This window comes from Pleurodeles waltl, chromosome 1_2 (genome assembly GCF_031143425.1).
Source record: "Pleurodeles waltl isolate 20211129_DDA chromosome 1_2, aPleWal1.hap1.20221129, whole genome shotgun sequence".
Classification (NCBI taxonomy): domain Eukaryota; kingdom Metazoa; phylum Chordata; class Amphibia; order Caudata; family Salamandridae; genus Pleurodeles; species Pleurodeles waltl.
In genome coordinates, this window is record NC_090437.1 from 396,802,745 (window position 1) to 396,824,401 (window position 21,657).

The 21,657-nt window shown below is 42.5% G+C and overlaps 1 protein-coding gene across 2 annotated transcripts in view; it reads left to right on the forward strand.

Annotated features, from left to right (window-relative positions):
• Positions 1–21,657, forward strand: part of DNAJC25 (DnaJ heat shock protein family (Hsp40) member C25) — a 61,300-nt gene that overhangs the window by 37,817 nt on the left and 1,826 nt on the right. The window contains exons 2-4 of one of the 2 annotated variants that reach the window (XM_069239985.1): positions 995–1,147; positions 4,519–4,989; positions 15,036–15,275. In XM_069239985.1, the coding sequence (XP_069096086.1) occupies positions 995–1,147; positions 4,519–4,989; positions 15,036–15,260 (849 nt within the window). In that variant the 3' untranslated portion in view covers positions 15,261–15,275. Of the gene's footprint in view, positions 1–994; positions 1,148–4,518; positions 4,990–15,035; positions 15,276–21,657 lie in introns of those variants that run through there. The other variant, XM_069239996.1, reaches the window with a different exon arrangement.

The window sequence follows — 21,657 nt, forward strand, 5'->3', positions numbered from 1 at the left end:
AATTAACATTGTGGCTTATAAATATCCATTTCTTTTCTTGTCTCCTTCTTGTTTGATTAATTTTGCTATATTAGAAATGCCTTCTTTAGGAACTAGAAGGCCAGTCAGCCTTACCAAAGGACATGGTTGCAGGCCCCGTGTGCACCTCTAGAACAAAAGTTTTGTTTGTGCCCCCCCCCCCCACACCATGTTCTGTATGCCCCCCACGTGGAGAGGCCCCCCTCACAGAGAGGCACAAAATCACCCACAGAACAGTTTTGAAGTGGACTGAAATGGCTGAAAGTAAGATGTTCCCTGTTCGTAACATGATCTTAATACGTTTTTTCTACAGGAGTTACTTCTCTTTGACAACTTCTCTTTGACAACTCTTATCGACCTAGTACTGTGTTGCTATTAATAACATTTGTCTCTGAAGTGAGATCTCTTTTGCAAGTTGCGACTACATCTGAAGATGTCCTTGTGGTAGTGAGGGTTATGGGAAGAGAGGGTTGCCAAGGGCTATTTAAGAGATGATTCAGTTCTCCTTTCTTTTACACTGTCTGGAATTAGAGATTGTGACATTAAATGTAATATCTGTTGATTGAGAAATCGGAAAAAATGACTGGTGTCTTGATATTGAAGATATCTATAGCTAAGCCTAAGCTGACTGCGAGTCCCTTGATGCACAAGAGGTATCTCACCAGTGATGTTCTCAAGTTGAAAAGGTTGCAGATAGGCTTAAGCTGGAGAGGCAGTGAAGATGGTACCTCCGGTCTAACCTTGAGGAAAGCATCATCTGCTCAGCCTCCTACATGGCATCTAGTGTCAGATTGTTCTGGATCTAAAAGTCAGATGGATCATAAAAATGTTCAGTTAAAAATACTTCTTTGTTTGAAAGACTTGAATTTGTATGGCTAGTTCATGTATTTAGTTTCTGTTTTTAGTGCATTAGTTCTTTTTAATTAACACTTAAGACGTGAGAAATACCTAAATATTAATCTTTGTAATGTTTCAGGATGAAGAAACTCGTAAGGACTATGACTACATGTTGGATCATCCGGAAGAGTACTACAGGCATTACTACCATTACTACAGCCGCAGGTTGGCCCCCAAGGTTGATGTAAGAATAGTCATCTTGGTCACTGTGTGTGCCATCTCCCTCTTCCAAGTAAGTTATTGAGCAACCTATTCTAAACTGGTATGATTTACATATTTTATCATTTGTAAGTAATGGCATGTCCTAAAGCAGTAGCATCATAGTCACAAGACTCTATTGAGAAAGCAGTAGTATGAATAGTTTGATTTGTTACTCTACATAAGATACCTAGGCAAATACACACCTCCTCATGTATCTTCCCTGTCACTAGAGCAACTTCCTTGGCTCTAAAGGTATTTTATTCCCAAGAGACACATTTAAAACAATAGTTTCTAGTGGCATTTTGGTGTTAATATCTTTTTATCCAAGAATCTTAATGACATGTTAAACAAGTGCCACAAATAGCTGTACGGAAAGCAAACTTTAAAAAACATAAAGAAAACTGGAACGTGAGTGCAGGGAATGCACTATACTTTTCAATCATTCACAATTCTTTCTCTGTTCCTTAAAAACAAAGATTCTGGCAACGGTGTGGTACTTGCAACAGCAGTGCCACCTTTTAAAGCAAGTATGCAAGTTTTCAGCACCTTCATAAAAGACAAGAATTAAACAAGTTTTCTTATGCTCTCTGATAGTGCATTAAACAGGTTACACATAGTATTTGGCAGCCCTCTTCCACCTGTTGCTCTTAGTTGGCATAAGCAGTGGCTGTTGAGTTAATTTCAATGTCTTGATTGGCTTAGGACATCCATTAGTCTATTAGGCTATTAACGCACTTATTTATGCGTTAATAGCTTGAGTTTGATCCAACTAGCCTTGATTCTCTCAATACCTATTCTGTGCCTTATTATCTTGAAATAAATACTGAGAAAAATAAGTATATCCTGTAGCCACATACTGTACATTTAACGGCTACAGGCTATCTCAGAGTAGGCCTTCCTTCAGTTTATAAACCAATGTGGCTAAAAACTGTTTTATCAAATGCTTCAAGTTTAAAATGGTAAAAATACCATCCTCCATTTTATACACCTTTTGAATATGTCTCCTTTCCTGCTAACTTGATTGTAAATGTGTTAGAAGGTACAATTTTAAAATGATCTATGGTGTACAGTTATCCTCCCAATACATTGTTTGCCTTGAATTAGGGCGCATTGGTATGACATATAAAGTCTGTGGAGCTTTGTCGATTGGGGTTTTAAGAATTTTGAGGCAGACCTTTGTAATAAAGGAAGAATTCAGTTATGCAACATTGAACTCTACAGTAGTGAATCTGACATTTGCTTCTCAGAAATTAAGATTATTTTGGGGTCGAAACTTAAATATCCCTTCAGCATCCCCCTGTTATGTAATGGTTGAAAAGCCAAATAGTGTGAGTTTCTAGGGACTGTTAACTTCTATACGAAAGAAGTACACCACAATATTGTGTGCATAAAAGCAAGACCAAGAAATATGCCTCCTAGCTGGAATTTCTGAAAGATCAGAAGATATGTGAATTTGCCCCAATTTTTTTAGGCAATGTAGTCTCCTATTGAAGTGTAATACTGCACAATGGTGTGCAATGTCAGGATGACTTTATATGATAGCACTGTAACAGTGAGATCCAGGATAATAATCCTACTATGTTACGTACCCAGCCTTAACGACTTTCAGATACTGTATTTACAAATAATGGTCATGAGAAGTCATGTTTGATTTGCTGTCAAACTTTACGTTTTATAAATAATTTGTGAGGGGTGTCTGACATATGTAATGTACACTTTTTTTTACTTTTCTGGATTTGTAAGTGCTTGTATTAACCTAAGTTGTATGGCTTTTATTTTAGTTTGCCTTTGGTACAATTTCCCATCTTTTTAAATAAATGGTGGAAAAGGAGGATATGTTCCAGCCCTTTCGTACTCTAAATCTAGGGTTTCTTATACTGTGAATTTAGTCACCAGATGCCCTTGTGGGGCACGGCACACACTTCACTGATACTAGGTCAAGCAGTACAATAACTCCTAGGATCCACATCCTAAAGCAGAAGCATGGATGTTTGGTTTGGGGTGGCTGTTGGAAGCAATTCTTTGAACTAGAGAAGCTTGGCCACCGGGGTAGTTGGATGGGCACTTCTACTTGTACTTGTTGACAGTGCCTTGTAGTTGGAAATGATTCACTCTATCTCCTGTGGGGGTAACTTTGCGCAGTGTGGATGAGTGGTAAAAAGAAGACAGTCTTGCGTCATGCCTGCTGCCTGTGAGACTTACTGTTAGCCATCTTATGCTGGTGATAACCTGGTTACAGGCGATTTGAAGACAGGCTGCTGGTGAGATGACAGCAGCCTTGAAAGCAAGAATATCAAATTAGCCTGATGTAAAGCCTGTCTCTACAAGGCTATAACTTATATAATCAATGTGAAATTCAACCTATCAAGAGTATTTATTTGAAAATGGCATTTTCATAGCTCATTAGGTGTCTCCTTGGAATATCAACTCTAAATCTTATAAGTGGCATGCACTGTTTTACACAACGAATCCCTTCTGAAAATCTACTAACTAAAGTAAATATGTGCCATTCTCTACTCCATGTATTTTGTTTGTAGAAATCATGATCCATTAGAAGAAAAAAAAAAATCTTGACCTCTCTGCTGTCCATTGTTAGTGCCCCCCCTCCTAAAATATTATGAACCTGTGGCAAATTATTAATGTATGTGTTAAGGAAAGCATGTTTGCATTTTCCTGGCTGGTAGGCTCAGCTGCTGTAGTGTTGCAGTTAAAGCTTATGTCAAATTCCATATTTTCTAAAAATGGAAATGTGGCTGCGATCACAAATGTAAAAATGTTTATTTTTCTACATTTTCGCCACCAACCTCATACATGCCTTCCCATTGTCATGGCCACACTGCCTAAGGCTTGGACGTATGTGGCCTCCAAAGCCCTGCGTCATGAGCGATAAAATGTCATTTCCTTTTGTCTCGTCAACTATCTTGCTATGGTAATTTGCCAGTAATGAGGTAATTGGTTTAATTTAGTGATTCACGTCTGACCGATGTTACCTATGACGTGTGGCAAGGCGCTGCATGGAAAATGTCTTTTGTGTAAAAAGGTAACCAGATTAAAACAACTCCGAATGGTTAGCGATTATGTTCTTAGTGCTTTAGAGTCACTTCAATTTTATTTTTCTCTTAAATTACACGTCTGTAATTGGCGAGTCCACAATGGAATGGGTGAAAACTGTGTGCTTGTCGTGTATGTTAAGTAAAACCTGCTTATTTTTAAATATTGTAGCTTTACTCTAGCTTTCTTGCATGTATCCTGCCTCTAGGCTTAGCCCTTTGTGGTCATTCATGGAGGTTTTGTATTTGGGTCAGGGGCAGTTTTTGTCTTTTGTGCATTGCTAGTTGCATTGTATGTGCTTCCTTCTTGTAAGATGATATTTTAACGTTCTGTTTACCTTTGATGTTCTAGTTTTACAGCTGGTGGGCCAGCTATAATGAAGCCATAAATTACCTTTCTACGGTGCCAAAGTATCGCATTCAAGCCTCAGAAATTGCCAAGCAACAAGGTCTTTTTAACAGAGCTAAAGAGAAGGGCAAACACAGACGGTCCAAAGAAGAAATAAAAGCAGAGGAAGAAGAGATAATACGGGACATTATAAAGACTAAAATAGATATTAAAGGAGGTTATCAGAAGCCTCGGATTTATGATATTCTTCTCTTCCAAATTATCTTATGTCCTGTATACCTGTGCAAATATATAGTGTGGTACTGCTGGTGGATTTACACATTTAACATCAAAGGACAAGAATATGGCGAGGAGGAAAAACTCTATATTATACGCAGATATATGAAGATGTCCCAGTCTCAGTTTGACACCATGGAAGACCATCAAAAAAGTGTTTTCCTTGAACGAGAACTGTGGAAAAGAGAAAACTATGAGGTGAGTAAATCTGATGTGATGAGCATTGGTGGATTTAAAAATGCCAGTATAAATTAACAATTTACGTTTTCCACAGGCTAGAGGTTTTCTGGCACTTGTCCTCTTATCCCTACAATCACACACCACACAATTTTCCATTACCCTATTCAGACTACTATAATCTGGTACTCTTGAAGGATTATTGCATACTGTTATCTCTTTCCATTTTTAATAACACTGTGCTTTGTTGTATATTCTTTACAATGTATTACTAAAACATAGCATTTCTAGAAGACCAGTTACTTACAAGAAACCAAACTGACTAATGATGCAGATGTAGATTGTGGGAGATGAATAACTTTGATATGATTATCCATCTCCTGCCACCATCCCTACAATACTGCCTTCCATCCCTCTTTTCCACTCTCCAGTGAAACATAGAATTCCTGAAAATACATCACCCAGTATCATAAACTAAGAATTCAGTAACTTCAATGGTTTAGATTTTGAGGGCTCTCTCTTGAAGCATGAACTACTACCTTCATAGTACCCGACATCTGTTGGTGCCCCGATAACTAAATTTGACTCCCCCTGAAGATTAGGGTTCTTACTGTTCAGTCATTCCCCCAGGCCACCAGTAAGCCCACGGGCAGCTGCAATTTACCCAAATGTTTTATCAGAAAACTCTTCTCACTTGACTGAAACTGGTCCACATATAAAATTAACCCTATGTTTTTCAAAATTAACAATAGCCTTTTAATCGTGCATCATATGAAGGAGGAAGTTGGGTTCCTTCTAACATTTATCTATTTGACATTTGTTGCTTAACTAACTTGAGGATCTGCTGCTGAGTAATTCAAGATGCAGAAACTTGAAATTGAATGAATTGATTTCCATACATTTTGTTCAAACCTTTCAGCTTTCAGAGAATTTGGTGTTGCAGGACTTTTGGGCAAAGTTCATCCTTTTTTTTTTTTTTTTTTTTTAATTTACTTTTTGTAGGGAAGAGGCTCAGACAGTAGATTTGGTCATGGTTGTGCATGGCAACACCTTTTAGACTCCATTGTACCTTTCAAGCACAGAGCTTTACGCTGTCTCTTAATAAGAGAATTGTGAAAACCCTCCAGTATTCGAGAGAAAACGGTTTGTAGTTCTAAAAAGTTTTACACTCCTTGTCTGGGGAGTTAACTTTCAGATTGTCAAAATACGTTCACGTTGAGCATGGTGAAAGGCTGCTGACATGAGTGATGAGCATCCTCCTATAAAAGGCAACATCTGAATATGTTCTCTCAGTAAGGCAAATCCTGGACACCTAGGCTTCACTAGCACTACAGCCACACCCAGTTGGTCAGATTAGCAACATTTCTATGGTCTCTAGCTTCAGCCCCTTACAGCTGGAAGACGTTAGTACTCCACCAATGCATCCCAAGTTCAATATCGAATACAAATATTGTGATAAGTGGTACAAGAAGTGTGAGATGCGATTGTCTCAAAAGTAGGCTTTTAAGACCGCTATTCTGTGTCTGTACTGTGCAAGAAAAGGGAGCCTGAAAAAGTGACCAGGAAGTGTGTTGTATTCAAAAAGTCTAGAATTCACCACAATAGTAGTGGGCTGCGTAGACAAGAGTTTGATGTAATTTAAAGCTAAAATGTTCACCATAGATTTTAATCTGGGTCACTTGAAATATAAAATTTGGCACACTAAGCTTCTTCCCTATGGAGATGAGTCTTTAAATGATCTGACTTGTCTGCACTTTAGCTAATTAATTTATAGGCCTCTGACATTTCCATAACTGTAGAGAAGGCGACTGATGGACCAAGAAGCAAAGATGTCATCTGTATATCAAATGACATCCGGCATGCACTTATTAGTGCCTGCATTTCTCTAGAAAATCCATAGCCAGGGAATTAAACAGCTATAGGCCATCCTAGACCTTGCAGCTTTTAGGATTGAAAATGGTTCTCATTTTATGCTATTAACTCTCACATTAGCCTCTGGTTTCATCTAATAGACTATTTTGTTTTTCAAAAGACTGGACATATTGGTATCATTTGAATGTCATTGTGAACTAACGTGTCCATTGAAGGAATCCAGTACTATTTTGCACATGAAGCAGCTGCTGTCATGTCTTTATTAGAACTATAATACAGTGAAGGTGGCAGAACCACTCTGTTGTATCATTCTATGTCGAGTTCACGTTGGTCTTCCCACACATCTTTCTTTAGCATTGAGTGCACATTATCCAGATTTCACACTGCAGTTTTAAGTTAGCACGTTGAAGAGGAAAAGTTGCATTACATTAGTTTACCCTCTTGCTTACACTCTAACGTAAATAGTGTGAAGAGATGTTAAAGTTGTCTTTTACTTTTTTAAAGAAGTTAGTCTTTATGCATTATTGTTAAACTTCCTTTGCCTTAAGGAGGTATGTAACTCCAGCATTATCTTGCCTTAAATATCACCAGCTGCTCGGAGCCCAGAAAGCCATGCACGTCCAAAGGAGAGTGGCAGGTTTAAAAGGCTTTTTTAATGCTGTCAAGCGTAATATTAACATAAGTTAAAGCATTGGCCAATGTAAAGTTTTTAATGTACATGTTTCAGCTGCTTTTGGGGGCTTGCACATGTGTTGTAGAGAAATTCAGTCATCAAGGTCCTCTGCCTTACCAAATGTATTGGACATATTTAATAAATATATTGATCTTTGTGACTGTGCATACTAAAAAGAGGCTACAAAAGAAGATGAGGAAGTAATTAGTCACTCCTTATCTATTAACCAATGGGGTGAAAGACTGTTTTCTATGGTAAGGACTGCACCATTTAATGCACTCACACTTTGGGAATACTTGTTACTGACTAACTGTAATTTCAGCAGCAGAGAGCCATATAGCCCAAACAGCTCCAGACATAGTGGTAGGTATAAGCCACCATGAAGATCTGCTGTGGCAGGTAGTAGCCTCCAGGTGTACCTGTCACAACTTTAGATAGTTCATCCCAACAACTTACAAGGTTTTCAGTTGACAGGCAGATCTTGGTTGTTGATTTCTCTGTGCGTTTTTAGGTTGAGTCCACCAGACAGCATATTGTGACTTACCATGAACATAGAGGAGCTTGGAGTCTAACCACTGCTTACCATTGTTTGGCTTTCCTTTTTGCTCTCAGTTGACTGCTTCTTGTTTTTGTCCCAGTTTGTCAATAATCGCCTTCAAAAAGTTGGGCCTATTTCTGAAACTGTTGAACTAGACCAGTGGTTCCCAACCTTTTGATTTCTCTGGACCCCCACTTTAACATTAATGGAACCCAGGGACCCCCACTGAATCATCATGGAAATCCGGGGACCCCCGCCTAGGTCATTACTGGAATCTGGGGACCTAATTTAGGAATATTTGTTAATATTTTTTAATTTTCTAGGCTCTCGCGGACCCCCTGAGAAGGCTTCGCGGACCCCCAGGGGTCCCCGGACCACAGGTTGGGAACCACTGAACTAGACCTCTTCAGTTTGAGTACACTCTTGTTTCAGCACATTGGATACCACCTTCATAACTTCAAATGTATTTCTTCATTCTTTAATCAATCTGTTGTTGGATCAGCCCCCCTACCTTCAACATCAAATTTCTCGAATCCATAACATGTCGATATAATGTGAACCTTTTGAAGCATTTTCTCTAAATTAATAATTCAAAACTCTTCTATGGCGAAAAATAATAAACCCTATTTTATAAAACTGGGGATTGGGTTATTCAGGCTAGGATAATCAAATCTGTCCCCCTCTCCCTCCCCCACCCCACCCCCAAAGAAAAGATTCTCTAAAAATATACCATTTACATGTGCTGGTGATGACCACAGTTGCATGCAGGAGTTTTGGTTACTTTATTTGTTAAGTGCCTTCACTAAAGCTATTTATGTACAGGACTCGAAAAATCATAAAATTGCTACTAGACCTGCAGGTCGAGTAACTTAAATAACCCACTCTACCTAACTGTAATGTACTTAACCTGTAAACAGGTCTCAAATTGTGTGATCCTAGGCAAATATTTTATTTTACAGAGTTGCCTTTTCAATCATTCTCACATATGAATGCGTCTTCAAATATGTGAGTTGAGCGTTTCCACTGTACAAAAAACTTTTGTTTGATTAAATAGACTGAACATTTGCTCCATGTATAATAATAATAATCTAGTCCACATATAGGGTACACATGATCCATGACTTGTCTCTCAGTTTACTAATAGCTTTGCCATCAGGGCAGAAGTATTTCCCAGTGTGTTTAAACACTCACGTTTAATAAATATATCACTAACACATGATGTGATAGCACACTGTCATTTAGAAACAGTACATTTCCAAGAAATGTCCACAAACCTTCCCGCTATCTTGCAGCCTTACTGATAACACTATATAGTGTATTAATAATCTGTGAAAACTGGGCATCAGAAAACATATTTCATATGCTCATCACCAAGTAAAGTGTTCTTATTTGTTTGCATCCTATTAAAATATTTTTTCATAAGACTGCAGAACAAACAAAGGTATTTCACAACTACTGGCGTGTTTTCAAATGTTTGTACAGTTCACTTAGTTATTTAAATGTTATGTGTTAGGACAAACCCACACAGCCTTTCATTTGACCCTTTTTACAGCAGGTCAGGCAAGTTACCACACAAAATCCTGGAACTCTACAGTCAGAATGAAAAAGATAAACTGACTTTTGGCCTCCGAGCAAATGTGACAAGAATAAGGTTTAAAGGTCTCTTTATTGCTGTGTTTTTCTGACTGAACAGATCATCTGTTCTTTGTTAACTTGTCAGATGGGGGGGTATGTCCTAAAAATAACTCAACCTGATAAAAAAATGACTCTCCATAGAGAGTGGGCTAGCAGATTTTTCAAGGCCTGATGTAGGCAACAAGGGGCATGATGATATATTTACCATGATATTTACAAATAACAACAATCCAGGTTTTAAGAACAGGAAGGAAAAACAATCTTAGGCATGCAGCTGCTGTTGAAGTGTGAAGTAGTACATGTCTGTTTCTTCAGAAAGCTAAGGAAAGAAAACCCATGAAAAAAATGGGTACTGTGATGGGTTAGAGGTGCAGTAAAGCATACCTCAACAAAAGATGGAGAGTGATAATATAGCAACCTAAAAACTGCACAAAAAAGAAAAAGCCTGCTCATAATCTAGCCGCAGACATGTTAGTGTGTGTACGTGCCCTTTTAGAACATCTAATATTAGTAGTTTTAGAACTAATTTAAAACAGTCCTTTTTATGTTTCGCCTGCATGGTGCACACTTGCGAAATCTTTTTTTTATGTTGTGTGTTTTTTTTTTTTTTTTTTTTAAGTCTTAAAAGGGGTTACAGCCCACCAACATGCCACACGTTACTTACCATTGGTAGACTTCGTGTGTCATTCTTCTTTTCTTGCTTCACATTGGTCAGCAGCCACATCTGACATCAGGCTGCACTGCCTCTTTCCACTGCTTTGACTGCTGTTCCCTGGAGCTTGGGCCAAGTTTCCTTTCTGGCTGGCGGTCAGTGGCTGGCAGCCAGTGTGCCTCCACTGGCCGCATGCTTCCAGAGGTATTTCTTTTTTATTTTGTCACCACGTTCAGAGTGGACAGGACCACCTGCCGTGCCAGCCCCCAAAACAAACCGCCACCTCCACAACCATAAGTTTGCTACTACTTGTTTGCAGGCACTGTCTTACCAGAGGTGCTAGACTAACAGCTGGGTTGTACCTCTTACAGCAGGGGTGGGGGGTATGAGTCTCCCTTCCCCACATGCCTTTTCAAACTAACGCAAACCTCAGAGAGCTCAGTGTCCTATGTCTGGAAATTACTGCATTGCTGTTACCCAGCAAACGTTAATCCCTCGCCCCTGCTTTCCCCTCTCCTCATTTCTGCCCCTCTACCCCATCTTCTTGGGGCCTATTTGTTTGTTTGGTATGTTTTGAAATCCGAAGGCCAGTCTCCGTGATCAGCCTTGTGGCTTCCAATATTTACAAGGGCTACACTTTTGTGACTGCAGACAATATAGACTAACTGCACCTTTGCCATTATATGTACTGCACATGGGCTGGAACAAATCGGCTTCCTGTATTGCACTCTTTTTTTGTATTTACATGCTGCATGAGTGCAGCCGCTACATTCTTGTAGTCTCAGCAGGCGGTTAATACCCCATCCCCTGCCGGCTCCCTTCCGTTGTTTTTCAACTCACCCCGACCCGCGTTGCTTTTAATCCGCCCATTCCTCGTTGCTTTAACCATCTTAATGGTCTCCCTACCTGAACTGCCCTTTGTGTTCCCCGCCTCCTGTTGTCAGTTGTTTGTGCTTGCTTTTCCCTTTTTCCATCGCCTAACTTTTGAAAACAATAGTAAAACACAGTGGCGGTTTCTGTTCAAGGGCGTCGGGGCTCCGCCCCCTTTACATTCATATTCAAAATGAAAGTAATGCTAAAACTGGTTGTTTAAAGAAAAAAAAACACTTGTATGCACAGTGAATGCACACAAACTATCTTGCTGTATACTCCCACTCACCGTATTTTTTGTTGTTGTGATGACAGACACGTGACGTTTTTTCTAATAGGGCGGGCCCAAAATCTAGTGTTAATTTTGCCGGGCTGACAACCTACAGCCCTGAGCTGTGTGAGGTCATCAGCTCGGCAAAGACACAGAATCAAGGAGGAGTCTCCACCCCCTAATGACGTAGCGGTAAAGTTAGGTCTGGGCGTTTTAGAATCAAGCCCTGTTGTGCTAGCCCGCCACGTCAATCACATGGAGAGCATTTTCATCCTAGCCTTTCAAAACATTGGAAACGTGTACCAAAACACTGAGAAGACTCACGTTGAAATGTTGGTAGAAAATAATCTCCGAGACCAAACAAACTGTTTAAACAGTTTACGAAATAATTCGACTGTTTTGGACACATCAGCATCACTGTGATAATATGTTCATTTTTTTTTCTGAAATCTCTATTTGGACTGTCCGTGCTGTGTGACAATCATGGCACTTTTAAACCGATCTTCTGAATGGCCACTTGTATCTGTTTACTACCTCAAGATGGCCACGTGCTGAGCAATGCAGAGAGCAGAATTTCAGCTCAGCTCTTCTGTGTTTGAGTTTTTATCCAGGCCACGCCCACACATCTACACTCCCTATAGAGGGCAGAGTCCTGTCCTGCAGACAGCGTATATACTTGGAGCGTGGATGTCTCCCAGCTGGACTTTAGGGATGCAGGAGCGGAGGAACGAATAGAGCGCACTTTCCCAGGCTTCCCGACAACAGGTGAGTCTTTTGAAAATGTGCACGCAGTAGGCCGAAAACAATGAGCAGAACTTGATATAAATAACTAACTAGCTATTTAGAAAACCAGGCTAAATAGTGTTTGAAAGAATACTGGACTTCTAGATGTCTTTCTTCTTTCATTGCTACCAATATGTTTCCAACTGTTCGCCTTTCAGACGAAGAGCTCCTGAAAATTGTAGATACTACTACATTAAAATATTGTAACGTAACGGAAGACTGGCAAGTGTCCCATGTCTATGCGTGATGCAGACACATTAGACGAGTTTCTATGTTGAACTCTGCAATGAAAAATAAGGTCAGTGAGTCGGAGATCGATGGCATGAATAATTTGCCTCAAATCGCTTGGATAAATCATTGGGAAGCTCCAAAAAGCAGAATAATTTATTGCACTCTCTAATCACCAAGGAGTTAAAATGAGAGGCTGGAGATGGCACATATATTGGAAACATTTTCCACAGAGACCGCTGTAGTGCTATATTGCTGTGAGCTTATGCATTGCAGTCATTGTGGGCTTTATGGTCTTGTTGAAAAATGCAGAATTAAGAGCCTTAGAGCTGGGTTATGAAGTTTTTAGCATCCGTATGAGTGCTTTATACTAACCAGTTTCAGTTTTTCACTGCCCACCTGTGCCAGCTGCTAACCACCGATGTTAGCTTCTCACACACTGCCCACCAGAAAAGTTGTGGTCAAGACCATGCCCATTCAATGCATGGCCTCTTTGCTGGAATTAAGAAGGCCCAGTGCTATGCAATTGCTTTAGCCAATTTGTTCTAAAGTGTTTAATGTAATTTTTCTTTATTCCTAATTAGTATTCGCTTTTGAACAGGGCACAAGAGCCTTTCTGTTACTACTGTACTGTCTCTATACATTTCTAGCACTCGAGGCTTGCTCTGCAGTTATTTTGATTGATGCCATGACTTTATATTGTATAGGGTGTGTACAGTCCGTGTGTGGCATCCTGTGCAAGCACATTGTGCTTGCCCAGTTTATGTGTACATTGTCTGTAAAGTATAGTGTAAATACATGTCAATTTTGTTCACTTTATTCAGTGGATTTTGTATATGTGGCTAGCATATACAGTATGCACACTCAATCACGCTGCATCATTTTGTCCTAATTTTGTTAAATAAAATTTGCACAGGAGATGGCAACTAGCCTCGGAAAAAAATTCTGTGCCCCTCTAACATGCTCCCCACCACGCCCAGCCCCACCACTCTCAAACTTCACCAGCCGCCACTGGTAAAACAACCGCATCAACAATGTTAAACATTTGCGAGAATATCATTGAAGCTCTCAGAACTTGAACGTACAGGGAAGATCGACAAGAACATTGCTGTGTAGATCCTATATATTTTATGTTTTAGGAGCTGTGATGTTGGTTCCGGGGTGGGCTCTCTTTATTTATTTATCGATTGATTGATTTATTGTGATGTGGAAAGGGAAGAGAGCTTTAGAAGTTATTGTAATAGAAAATAATTGTCTGCACATGTGTGCGGTTGGCATCTGCAGCTTGCACTGTGTCCTGAGGAGCCCTCTTTTCCCTTGTCGTTGAAATTGGAGTGCAGGTTAGGAAAGCTTTTTCTTGCTTCTGTCAATTGTTTTTCACTACTAGACGCCACAATTACAGATCCTACGATTGTGTTTAAGAAAAAGCTCAGTTCTGACCACTTCTGGTCTTGTTCCAAACAGTTCGCCATGTGGTCCGTGCCTCCTCTATGAGCACCCTTTAAAATATTTCCGTGGCATCTTTCGTAGCACCTGTTAATTTTGTCCCACTTCGATCATTTAAAAAATGATTTCTTTGGGGTGTTTGGAGGGGTGTTAACGCGCCAACAGGAAACATCACAGAGAAAAACATCGGAGTCAGAGTTTTCCCTTTGCAGCTGCTAATCAACCTAGGCTCAGAGTTTGTACCTCTTAGATCTCGGCTGTGCAGCTTTCAGCATGCTGCAACCATGAAGAGCCAGTCATCAGCACGTCGCCAGCATGGGCCTGCCACTCTTCCTATTTGGCGCCAATTTTTGTTGAACACTGCTGTAAGTGTTCACAGTCTCTGGATGGTTTTCATTTCTAAATATTTTGTTCATTGTGTTGTGGAGTTAGGGCTGCTCCATCCACACTGGGTTGTCCAGGTCCTTGCTGGGACTCCTGCTGGTAGCTGGGTGTGTTGCTGGAGTCTTGGTCGAGTGAGGACATGAAGCCTGCCTCTGCCTGCCGAGCAGCTGGGCAAGGGGGCAAGGAGAGGGACTTCAAGATCCACCTGAAAGCTCTTTGCAGGAGGGAGGGGGCCGTGTGAGCACAGTCCTCGCTAGCTTCACCCTATTTGTGGAAACAGTATTCTGCAGATTTCTTTTTTTTTTCTTCAAATTGTGGAATAGATGAGATTTGCCTGTATCATCTTTCACCTCCCAATGAGCAGCTGGGATATATAGATGTGGACAGACAGTTGGCATGCAATACACTTAAGGCTTTGTGCTCACAATGATTTATTGTGAATACATGAGAATATTCTGAAATATTTGTAACTGTTTTCTCATTTTGGCTTAATTCAAATGCATTAAAAATGGTTCATTCAGACATTCTACTGCAAAATGGCTCCCTGCACGTCAGTTTTATTTACTGCCCTTATTTGACTCTAACTCGGCGCATTAAAGCGCCAAAAGGTACATATCTTATCTTTCTGTTGGCTACATCTAACTGTGGATTCCTCATCTTTTGAGTTCTCCCAGTGCACCAGCATTCAACTAAAATCTTTTTTTTCTTTTTCTAGCTCTCCATGTCAATGGTCAATGAGGACGTCAAAGGAACAGCTCCGCACGTGACTCCATCTGACGTCATCAGAGCCATAGAAGTCCTTCCCAGCATGCTGACGTCGGTTCCCTTTTTTCCCACACCTTCGACGCAAACGTTTTTTCTACCTTGCCAGGTGTTACACTGTGTCAAGGGAGCTTCTTCGTATGAATATTCTTTGTGTGCCAATGTCTCTGCCGAATAAGTCGGGCTATTTTCCTTGTAGTGAGTGTGGAGGTCATATGTCAGTTACTGAACCACACAAGAACTGTCTTTGGTGCCTGAGTTCCCGACCACGACGTCAGGGGATGCTCTTCATGCCAGAGCATGAACCTGAAGGCACTTAAAGAAAGAGAAGCAAAGCTGTTCCTGGCGAAGGCCAAAAAAAAAAAATGGGGACGTCGAAGATCCCGTCCTCAAAGTCTTCATCCCATAATTCTTCTTGTTCACATAAGAAGAGGTGTTGCCACAGTTCTCGGCGTATCTTGCCTTGAGATGTCAGCCCAAGGTCTTTCACTGGCATCAAATTCATGGCGCTGTTCTACCTGTGAGGTGAGCCCTACCCTTTCACCTCTGTATCCGAAGTTGACAGATGTCAACTGCACCGTCTTTGGTCGGGATCGCTGTGTCACCCGCAAGTCCTATAACGCAGTGGCCTCCTGTTACTCCTCCAGAACAAGAAATTGAGAAGTGGGAGTCAAGTGGGGTCAGCCTCAACCAGAATACCAGCTTCTGGCCATGACCCCTGCTGGTGTGCCTGCAGTCCCCATGGGTCCATTAGCCTTCATTCTATGCATCCCAGCGCATTATAGACAGGCTCCTTTTATGCCCTTTTTTGCCCACGGCTCCATCACCCTCCGGGATGACTGAGCCACCAGTGCCGGATAATACTTGTTCCGAATCAAGTCATTTAACGCCTACCCGGGGAAAGGTCCCTGCTCCAACTCCACTGGCGCCGCAACATACATCCTCGGCATCAGTTCATTCTTTATCGATGCTAAGGTTGGAGTCTAGATTAAGATCGAGAAACGGGGCATTGAGACTCTTAGAGGAGCAGCAGTATTTGGAGGAACATCAGGATTTGGAGGAAAGATAAATCCATTTGCATGTTCATGGTTTTAAAGGTGGGCAAGCGGTCTAGACACTTCTCCTGAGTGGGAATTGCTGTCTCCTGAAGGTATTCCACCTCCAGCGGTTACATCATATCACAATGTTATCAGGAAGGCTGCTGACCTTTTACAGTTGCTATTGCCAACATTGTAGCTAAAACCCAACATACTGACTGAGGTTCTCCCCTCCTCCTCCGCTACATCAGAACCTTTGTACCCTTTAATGAGGCTTTGCTGGAGCAGGCTCTGGATTTGTGGTGGAAGCCTGTGTCTACTCCTGCTGTATCTAAAGTCATCGCTAGGAGATGTAGGACTGCAACAGGTGACCCGCAGTTCCTCAGCCAACATCCAACACCTAAAAGTCTGGTGATCCAGGCTTCTTGTTCTGCTAAAAGGCTCCTTCCCTACAACTCCTGCAGATAGGGAATCAAAGCGCTAAATGGTGTTTTCGTCATGTAGTATGGCATTGAAATGGGTGAATACTACGTGTGTCTTTGGCAGATACATCCATGCGCTGATGAACTCTAGGTGTTTCCTTAACTGCTGCAAGATGTGCAAAAGCATTCTAAAGATTTGCTGCAGGAAAATCAGGCAGCTCCTAAGCAGGTCATCCAATTGGGCTTGGACACTGTGGACTCTGTTGCCAGGGCCATGGATTCATTGGGGACTAACAGAAGACTTGCATGGTTGAGGGGATCGGGGTTCTCCCTTGATGTTCAGTCCGTCTGGACTATTTAGAGAGAAGGCTGACTCAGCACTAGAGAAGTTCAAGGAGAGCAAGGCCATAGCTAAGTCTCTGGGTCTCCAGTCTCTCGCCTCAGCTTATAGACCTTTCCGATGGTCTAGGCTGGGCTGCGGCGGCTCCTTTTGTGTGAGGCAGCAGTTCCTGGGTCAGCAATCTGCCAACCCCCTTTACAGGTCCCACAGGGATCAGGGGAGTCTTAGGCAACGTGGTGTCGCCCACCAGCCTTCCTCCTCCTCCTCGACTTCATCCTCCGCTGGGAACATGTCAGGAAAGCAGCCCTAGTGTTGACTGTAGGGGGAAGGTTAATTCATTTTCTTCAAGAGTGTGAGTCAGTAACATCAATCTCATGGGTGTTTCAGCATTGTAGGAAATGGGTATGCCATTCCCTTTCGGGGGTTTCCCCCTCACTTTCCTCCCCAGCATACCTTTTATTCAGAGGATCACTTCCAGTTGCTTCAGCAGGAGGTACAAAATCTGCTGTTAAAGGGTGCACAGCAAGTATCTCTGGTTCATGGTTGGATCTCAGCACTACCAGTTTGGGGGTCCTTCCTTTTGGTCTTACTTCAGCACCTCAAGTCTTCACAAAGGTGATGACAGTGGTTGCAGCGCATCTCAGAAGGAGGGGAATATCGGTATTCCCTTTCCTGGTGTCTTGGCTTTGAGCAGCCAATCGTCCAGAGTTGGTACTGCATCATTTGCAGGTGGCAACCCAGTTGTTGTTCAACCTGGGCTTTTCGTTGAACATGCCAAAATCTTACTTGGAGCCCTCTTGGCACCTCCTGTTCATAGGGGCATTACTGGACACAACATTGAATGATGCCTACCCCCTCCTCAGAGGATTTGGGACATTCAAGCTATGATTCCAATGTTTCAGAATGGAGCGGTTGTTCCAGTCCTAAAAGTCCTACGTCTGCTAGGTCTGTTCGCTTCCTACGTTCTGTTGGTCACTCACACACGTTGGCACATGATGTTTCTCCGGTGGTGCCTCCAAAAGCAGTGGTTTCAACACAGAAAAGATCTCGGGGAATCAGTAAGTCTCCATAAACAGTGCAGTGGATCTTCTATGATGGAGTGTAGACGTCAATCTATCGCAGAGGAGGCAGTTTTGTCTTCCACCTCCGGTGACCACTCATAACGGATGCTTCCACTCCAGGGTGGGGAGCGCTTCTGGGGGATCTGGAGAGCAAAGGTCTTTGGTCTCCAGTGGAACAGATGTTGCACATCTGTTAGTGTTACGGACGATACGTCTGGATCTCAAGGCCTTCCTCCCTCCCATTTGTAATCAGTCGGTTAAAGTCTTGACAGACAATACTACTGTGAAGTGGTACATCAACAAACAGAGAGGGATAGGATTGCATCTTCTCTGCAGAGAGACTGTACGTATCTGGCCTGGCGTTCATGACCATTGGATTTCCTTAGTAGCAAACCATTTGGCTGGAGTTCTCAATGTACATGCGGACAGTCTCAGCTGGCACTTTTCAGCTGATCACAAGTGGCGTCTCCATCTGGAAGTGGTTCCTCACGTCTTTCAGCTGTGGAAGACCTGTTGGCCAATCATGAGAATGCGCACTGCCCGTCATTCTGCAGCCTCCAGTATGCGATGAAAGGAGCATTGGGGGACGTGTTTCAGTTGAGCTGGGATAACAGGCTACTTTATGTATTTCCTCCCATACCCTTAATTCCTCAGGTTCTGAGGAACATTCGCCAGGACCAAGCCATAATAATATCCCCGTATTGGCTGTGAAGGGTGTGGTAGACAGACCTCCTTCACCGCTCACTGTGTTCACCACTCCGTCTCCCTCATAGAGCAGACATCCTCTTGCAGTCGCAGGGGCAGGTTATACGCTCCCACCTCCTGAGCCTGTACTTACATGGCTGGAGATCTGAATTCCTTTTCTCTTCCCACTGAAGTGGTGGTGATGTAGGAAGTTGGCCTCGTGTGTGGTGAGCACCTGCGGTGTTATCACCCTAGTCCATGTCCAGATATCCCTTATTAGGAAGTGTAGGCAGTGTCTAGGAAGCCAGGGCTCTCTAGAGGAAGCTATGGATGAGCAGCCAATACTTATCTAGGAGTCATGCAAAGCTTATGCAATACAACTATAGTCGCACAGCATTTACACACATGAAAGAACCACACAGTGTTACTTTAATAAAGTACCTTTATTTTTGTAACACAAATACTAACATACTGTATAGGCAAAACTCCAATTGGAGGTATGTGTAAACACTATTATATGCACATTAGCAATCAGTAAATAGCATAGAAAGCAATAGGCATTGGTAAAAGCAATAGCAAATAGTGAGGGCCAAACCATATACAAACAAGCATTTGCAATGCAATGGGTCTCGCGTTTGCTCGATTAAGAGCTTTTTGCGTTTTAAACTCCGAACTGGATATTTCTTGCCACATAACTTGAAAATACCAAGTAAAACACAAGTTTGCTCGCAAAAATGCAATTATCCATGTAACAGGGTCGATGTGATGCAAAGCGCTAGGCTACTGAGAGATCACGTTCTGTAGGAAATAAATGGACAAAAGTAGTCCAGAAACCATATGTAAAACAGTCTCGTATGTTTTCAGTAGTTGGCCGGTGCGCTCGGAGGGCTAAACACTGGAAAAGGCATGACTTATGCATGCCTTCTACTAATGAAAGCAAGCAAATTTTAAAAGGCAAGCCCACAAAATACCAAACTCATGGGTGTGCGGTGAGCATGCCTACAGTACCATAGAGAGATTACAGCAGAGACTGAGCCTATTTGCGCTCAACCCTAAAAAGTGAACTGTGAATGGCAGTCCCCCACCCAAAGAAGTTGTCAGTAGAGGGGAGCTGGAGGAACTGGGAACCCCACGGGGTGAGTACCAGAGTGACCCCCAGCGACCAGGAGAGCAGTTGGTCACTGGTGCTGGAAAACCATCAAGCCTTGGCAAATGCAAGAGTCAAGAAGAAGGTTCTGCATGGGTGAAGAGGACTAGCAAGGTGACTCGACCCAAGGAGGGGAGTCTGGGGTGACCCTCAGCAGCTGGAAGAGTCGCAATAAGAGGAGGCAGCCCCCACAAGCAACACAAGCAACTCAATGGCAGCAGGCACAGGAGTCACAGTGAGGCCCACTCACCACACTGAAAGAGGAGACCCACGTTGCTGGAGCAGATAGGAGTCTGCTTTGCAGGAGTGAGTGCTGGAGGCTGGGGCTGCACGTAGCATGAAGATCCCTTGGAGGAGGAACAAACAGCCTTCGTAGCTGCAAGGGTCACGTTGTACTGGGGGTCCCTGGACTGGTGCAAACTGGGGAATGCAAGGAGGGCACCAAATGTGCCCTTTAAAGCATACCAGTGGCTTGAGGAGGCTACCCCTCCCAAGCCATGTAACACCTATTTCCAAGTTAGGTGTTACCACCCTCTTCTACAGGAAATCCTTTGTTCTGCCTTCATCAGCCTGAGCTGGTCAAGCAGCAGGAGGGCAGAAACCTGTGAGGGGTAAACCCCAGACGACTAGTAGGAGCAATGCTGGGGGTCCTCTAAGGAGCCCCAGCATGTATGGAATTCTACAACCAATACTTGTAACAGTATTGGGGTATGATTCCTTCATGTTTGTTTGATACCAAACATGCCCACATTCGGAGTTACTATTATGTAGCTGGGCACAGGTGTCCAGTACATGGGTAAAATGGTTTCCCGACACTCACAAAGTCCAGTGTAATGGAGCTAGAGTTCATAGAGGCATCTCTGCTCATGTAGGGGTGACCTGCACCCTGCCCTCTGGGCTAGTAGGGCCTACCATAGGGGTCACTTACAGTGACCTGGTGCAGTGACCTGTAGTGAAAAGGTGCATGCACCTTTTCACGTAGGCTGCAGTGGCAGGCCTGCAGACATATTTTGCATGGGCTCCCATGGGAGGCACAATACATGCTGCAGCCCATGGGGAACACCTGGTTCCCCAATGCCCCTGGGTACCCAAGTACCATATACTAGGGATTTATATGGGGGCATCAGTATGCCAATTGTGGGGTGTGCAAAGTCTTAAGCAACCAAATTCAGAGGAAGAGAGCACAGTCACTGGTGTCCTGGTTAGAAGGATCTCAGTGAATACAGTCAAAACAAACTGACAGCAGGCAAAAAGTGGGGGTAACCATGCTAAAGAGAGGGTACTTTCCTACATATGTTATATTATTGACCAGGCAACACTTCCTCAAAACTGTTTATGCTGGTAGATGGGCCAAGTTTGTTAAAGGGTGTGAAGAGAGGCATGTTGAATGCCCATTTGTCCAATGTTTTACAATTGTTCTCTCCTTGGCACAACATGGTTGTGCAGTTGCAACAGTGAAGGAATATCTGTCTGCACTGTTGGCATTTATTTGCTTACCTCACCCAACCCTCTTAGTTTACGTCCCCAATAGTTCTAAGGTTTCTTAAGGGTTTGACAGATAGGTTTCCTCCTACTCAGTCTATAATGCCTCAGTGAGTTTTAAATTTAGTTTTAACTTACTTGATGGGTACCCCATTTGAACCATTGTTTAGTTGCTCATTGAGGCTCCTAACATTTAAAACTGTTTTTCTCATAGTGATCACGCCGACTAGGCATGTTAGTGAGCTACAAGCTAAGTGTAAAAACCCCTTTACCACTTTCCAAGCTAAGAAGGTGGTTTTGAGGACCAGGGCGACTTTCATGTTGAAGTTGGTGATCCCTTTTCACTTAGGGCAGTTTATTACCCTTCTGTCCTTTTACCCTCATTCCCATCCCTCTAAGGAG